General features: G+C 37.8%; 3 protein-coding genes across 3 annotated transcripts; 1 reads left to right on the forward strand and 2 right to left on the reverse strand.

Moving 5' to 3' along the window:
* Nucleotides 1-925: 925 nt before the first annotated feature.
* On the forward strand, nucleotides 926-2,349 carry LOC105571132 (putative nuclease HARBI1). Its single transcript, XM_012028604.1, has 3 exons — nucleotides 926-1,018; nucleotides 1,098-1,233; nucleotides 1,306-2,349. Exons 1-3 carry the CDS (start codon nucleotides 965-967, stop codon nucleotides 1,815-1,817), a joined length of 702 nt encoding a protein of 233 aa, XP_011883994.1. The 5' UTR covers nucleotides 926-964; the 3' UTR covers nucleotides 1,818-2,349.
* LOC105571133 lies at nucleotides 1,923-4,125 on the reverse strand. Its single transcript, XM_012028605.1, has 5 exons — nucleotides 3,843-4,125; nucleotides 3,484-3,562; nucleotides 2,912-3,022; nucleotides 2,540-2,729; nucleotides 1,923-2,181 (listed from the first exon to the last, which is right to left on the reverse strand). Exons 1-5 carry the CDS (start codon nucleotides 4,053-4,055, stop codon nucleotides 1,923-1,925), a joined length of 852 nt encoding a protein of 283 aa, XP_011883995.1. The 5' UTR covers nucleotides 4,056-4,125.
* Nucleotides 4,126-4,148: 23 nt separating this feature from the next.
* Nucleotides 4,149-4,727, reverse strand: LOC105571134 (putative uncharacterized protein FLJ37770). Its single transcript, XM_012028606.1, has one exon. It carries the CDS (start codon nucleotides 4,725-4,727, stop codon nucleotides 4,149-4,151), a length of 579 nt encoding a protein of 192 aa, XP_011883996.1.
* Between the last annotated feature and the right edge of the window lie 1,243 nt (nucleotides 4,728-5,970).

Consider the following 5,970-nt stretch of genomic DNA (forward strand, 5'->3'; position numbering starts at 1 on the left):
TCCATCCCGCGACTGGAACTCACGGCTGCTTTACTGCTCTCTCGACTCATGCAATACGTCAAAGCCACTTTGAACATGGACGTTACGGCAACGCATATGTGGACGGACTCTCTAGTGACACTTTCGTGGATCAAATCTCATGCATCACGCTGGAAGGATTTTGTCAGGAACCGGGTGGCTCAAATTCAAGAACTCACTCCAGCTGCTCACTGGAGATACATACCTGGAACTTCCAACCCGGCTGATTGCGCATCACGAGGCCTCACGACCACACAACTTCAAAACCACGCACTCTGGTGGACGGGACCACCATGGATAATCAATTCAGACTCATGGCCGTCGCAACCAGCGCTCGCCGAAGAGTTGAGTGCAACAGAAACTCGCCCAGGCGTCTCGCTATTGACAGTTACGCCAAGGACTGATTATCAATGGGAACTCATCTACAGGTACTCAAGCCTCACTAAACTATTGAGGATTACAGTTCTCTGTTTCAGATTCGTCTCACGGTTGAGGAAGGTCCACGACTCATTGCCTGTTAGACACATCTCTCCAGAGACCTTGGAGAAAGCGAGGCTCTTCTGGATTCAGGCAACTCAAGCAACGTACTTCTCTCACGAGCTCAAGGCGCTACAATCAGATTCACCGTTGGCAAAGGCACACGCATTCAACCGATTAACTGCGTACATCGACGCTCAAGGAGTCATTCGCGTTGGCGGACGACTCGCTCACGCAGCTTTTTCACTCGATGCGAAACATCCTGCAATATTGCCTCTGTTGAAGCAGACTTGCAGGATCTCTTAGGATAACTCGGAATATAAAAGTTGACACGTGCTTTCAGTAATACTCGCTTTATTCAAGTGAGGATATAGAAAAGTGGGGCGCGCGTGATCAGCGTGGAACACGATGAGGCACGCATGCGCCCAGTTACTGCGCAGACATACATGTATATGCTTTGGCACGGTTAATGCCTGTTTATGTGCAATGGCCAAATACAGCACAGTGTGATTTATCTTGTAATGTATGTTAATTTATTGGAGCTATAAGTTTTTCTGTGTATTAATGAAGTAAGAATTTGTTTCATTATTTATTATTTGTAGATATTTGATACCCGGTCACGAAGATTTAAAGGGGTAATTGGTGCTATAGATGGATGTCACATTCCATGCAAACAACCTGTAGGAAATGCCAATGATTATTATAATAGGAAAGGTTTCCACTCAATTGTACTACAAGGTAAGGATAAAGAGTAAAATAAAATCTGTTTATTTAAATATAATCAATAATTATATATTGAAATGTTTATAGGTGTTTGTGATCACAAAGGTCAATTTATAGACTGTTATATTGGAATGCCAGGTCGCATGCATGATGCAAGAGTGTTCAGAAATAGTCCATTGTTTAATGCTATAGGAAATGGCCTTATTCCAGAAAATCGGCATATTATTGGAGATTCGGCATATCCCCTATTACGAAATTTAATGACACCATTTAAAGATAATGGTCACCTAACACATTTGCAGCTTACATATAATACAAAACTAAATTCAATAAGGTCAATAATTGAGAGAGCTTTTGGATTACTTAAATCCAAATTTAGGAGACTGAAATATTTGGATATTTCAAATTTGGACCTGGGTAATCATGTGATTGCTGCAGCTTGTGTATTATACAACTTCATACTAAACAGAGATGGATTTATGATGGAGGATGAAGTAGTTATGGACAATGAATACATAGAGGACGAAGTACAAGTTGATATCATAGACGAAGATGTTGAAGCGGTTGAGAAGCGTATGAATATAGCTCGAAATCTTTAAATAATGGAACAAACTTATGTAGTTTATAAAATATTTATTTTGTATTAAATATACACAATATTAAATCTATTAATATGTTAACGTTATTTTTACTTGTATTAATAATTAGTTACTCTTGTTTTTATTGGACTCTATTAATTCTCGCAATATTTCATTTCTCTCTCTTTGTATCCTGTTATGTTCATTTACAACATCCTTTAACTCATTTATGGCATCTACTCTTTTTTGTTCACATTCCAATTGTTGCTTTCGAAGATCGTACGAAGCTTTCGTTCTTGCACATTTCAACTTCTTGGATTTTGGACCAGAAACATCGTCAACATCAGGAACAGGATCGTTTATCGGGAAGGAAGGGACTGTTTGACTGTAATTGTCAAACAATTCATATTTGTTAATTTCTGCGTTATTAACATACTGGTCATGTTCCCGTACAGCACAAAACTTGCAGTTACATTGCAATAACATTGCTACAATATTGCAACATTGCTGTAATGTAGCTGCAATGTAGCTGTAAGGTTTGTGCTGTATGGGTTTATAGCGTGGTACCTTCATTTTTAATGTTGTACATGTAAGGATAAAAATTTAACTGTGCACAATGTTGTAGCTTATTTAATGCATATAAATTAACAGACGAATATGCAAAAACATGTGTAACGCGACTAAAATTATTAGTTTTTATACAACTTTTAAGAAAAGAATGTATTTTGCGCAGTCTTACACACCAAGCTGAAAATGCACTGTCTGTTACATCTTGCGCTATTTCTATATCTGAGCAAATTGAAGACATTGTCATTCTTTTCTCTGAATTTGAAATAGAGCAATGTTGCGAAGGAATACATTGTTCAACATTCCTTTCCTTGTCAGAAGATGCCATAGAGGAGAGTGATGCGCCAATGTTTATGGTTTTATCTTCTACAAAGATATTTTTCATAGAATCATACCACTCCCAGGAAATTCTACCACGTCCTGTACTCGTCTTTTTATTATTATCCTTTAAACTTTTATATGTTTGTTTTAAGTTTCTCATTTTACGGTCCAATACGTCTTCAGTAACATTGTAGCCCTTTGACTTAAAATTTTTGACAATATCTAACCATAATGTTTTTTAATTTTTGGATCCCGCAATTTATCTTTTCGTTCAAAATAATAATCCAAGAATAATTTGGTATTCTCTCTAGTCCATGAAAAGTTTACAACTTTGGAATCTGTAATATGATAAATGTTTTATACAGGATTTAGAAAATAGTTTAATACATATTTAATAAGAGGATCTATATAATATAGTGATACGTCCTGTGGACTCCACGATTTCTCTCTTTCGGAAAACCATAAGGAATTTTTTTTCTCTCCCTTGGAAACTATAATTTTAGAAATCAACGGATATCGACTAGCAAACGCACGAGTCCCTTCCCCACAAAAAATTGTTTGTCAGAGTTTCACTTTTCGAAACTCGAAACATAAAGTGCTTAGATTGCTGGTCGATAGTCGTTGAAATGGTAAAAAAGAGGAGAAATAACAGATAGGATGGGATCAGGCCCTTCAGAATATAATAGATATAATAGATATAATAGATATAACTTTATTATATTGTAACTATCATAATCTACCCTTATCATGAATTACAAATGTAATGTCTAGTTAAAATTAAAGATACATACATACATACCATTACCTTCGTTTGATACGCTTATTGCTTCATGTGACGACACAGTCTGTGCAAAATATGTATTAAAGAATTTTGAATTTATAAAGAACAAATATAATTTAAAAATTATTTCCATTTTGTAAGTGTATTAAGAATTAGAGTAATGTATTAATTTTAAACATAAAATATTTGTGGTGTATAGGAAAAAATTCATTCACTTAATTAATATACAATTGAACATACGAGTTATAAAAAAAATTATTATTTTGCTATTTTTCAACCGTCCAAACATAGTAACATAACAAATGCAAAAAACATTTATAGCTGAAATTATTTTTTACAATTTTGTAAGTCTACATAATATTTTTCATATACGTACAATTTTGCAACTGCTTGTGCACATCTCTTGCTGCAACAACGCTGTATACTATATTATTATAAGTATAATGTTCCTTCAATTCATCCATATTATTTACATTATCCATTTCGTAAACAATGAAATAGGTTAGGCAGCACAACACGTTGCGCTTACTCAGCGTACTTTTAGTATGCTGGAAACAATGGCGACCGCTGAGCAAACGTTGGAAAAGCATAAACCGCTAGGTGGTGTTCAGCAGAAAATCTTCCAACAGTTGCAAAGCTGCTTTCTCTGCCGAACGCACCCAATGTCTTGGTCCTGGTTTTGCTCATTCGAGCTTTCTTCGGCCGGGGTGACGCGGTGGTGTGCCACTCAGCGCTCTGCCTTTTTGTCTCCGGGTCGTACCTGCAATGTATTCGAAACACCACGTTTCGTCGCCGGTTACCACTTTGCTTAAAAACTCGGGGTCATCTTCGCACAATTGCAACAATTCTTTACACCGAAGCACCCGGAGCTGTTTTTGGTCGTCAGTTAACACCCGCGGCACAAGTTTGGCGCTCACCTTCCGCATCAATAAATCCTCGGAAATGATTCGGTGCACCGTCGATTTCGGAATATTCAGGGCATCTGCTACCTGGTAAACACTAAACCGACGATCAGAGTTCAAAAAATCGCGCACTCGCTGCACATTCTCATCGATTCGGGAGGTCGACGGGCGTCCAGACCGAGGTTCGTCAGCCACCTCTTCCGGCCCCTCCTTGAACGCCTTGTGCCACTTCTTCACTTGGGAGTAGGATAAACAATTATCCTTAAAGGCATCCTGAAGCATTGAAAACGTTTCCGTTGCATTCTTGCCCAGACGGACGCAGAATTTGATTGCGTAGCGTTGTTCGATGGTAGACTCCATCGCGCCGTGTCGAAAACTCAAAACAGAGGTTCACGGAAAGATCCGTCCTACCGCTCCGAGAGCTCAAAGCCGACTGACACCGGTCGCGTTTCAAAGCTTAGACCTCCCACCACCTGCCCCAAGCGTTGGAGCGCGCCGGAATGTACACTCGCGTCCGGAAAAAAATGAGGCTCATTACTTTTGGGATGGACCCTGTACATCGGACTTGACATTTTTCGAATATTCTGAGAATATTCTCAGAATATCATATGCTATCTGGGAAAGTCTTCGCTCTAATATTCTTTAGAGGGAAAGCTTCCACCCATTTGGTGAAACAGTCTACAACTACAACAAGAAACCTTTTCCCAGATGTAGTCATCGGAAATATGTAGACCCAGGATATCCATCTGTAGCCTTTCAAACGGGGCTCCTACATTATAAAATTGTAAAGAAGACTTCCTTCTCCGTTGGGCCTTTTCACAAATTTCACAAGTTCTACAATATTCCTCCACATCCTGCTTACAGATAACCCAATAAAACCGTTTTCGCATTTTAACCAGAGTGTTATTAACTCCAAAATGTCTTCCAATCGAGAAGTCATGGAGGGGAATAAATACGTAAATTAATAGATAACCAAACATCAAGTCAAAGCATTAATAATAGTGTCATATATAGAGTTAAAATTCTCGATATCTTTTTTTAATTAATGGTGTTAACAGTACGTTAGTTCAGATTGCCAGTATTGATAACAAATATTCAAATTTTAATCGACCTCAGCTGGCCACATTTATTGGATTCGATTTCACAACGTTTCGACCTTTGGTTTAGGTTCTTATCAAGTGGGATCTAAGAGTAATAGTTTTACATTTGGATTACGTGAGTAGTAAAGAGGCTATAGCGCCACTTAATGGTGTTAGTATAAATTTTTATGTGTAACATTTCGGCAATTTCTCTCTTTCTCATATGATTTTCACAATGCAAGATGTCTGGAGAAAACCAATTGAAATCGTGACCGAGCGCAGTACGGTGTTTGCTAATAACGGAATGGATATTATCATCTTTTTTAATATTATTAAAGTGCTCTTTGACTCTCGTCTCTAGAAGTCGTTTTGTCTGGCCAATGTAGGATGCGTTGCGGTTGTTGCAATGTAATTTATACTATTCCGGTTTTTCTGAAATTACATAGAAATTACATAGATCTTTTCCTCTTTTAAGTAGTCGGATCAATTTTTTGTAACCATAAAAACAGTAGGGTAGAATGGGT

This window comes from Vollenhovia emeryi, unplaced genomic scaffold (assembly GCF_000949405.1).
Source record: "Vollenhovia emeryi isolate VEMERY1.0 unplaced genomic scaffold, V.emery_V1.0 DF941146.1, whole genome shotgun sequence".
In the NCBI taxonomy this organism is placed as follows: Eukaryota; Metazoa; Arthropoda; class Insecta; order Hymenoptera; family Formicidae; genus Vollenhovia; species Vollenhovia emeryi.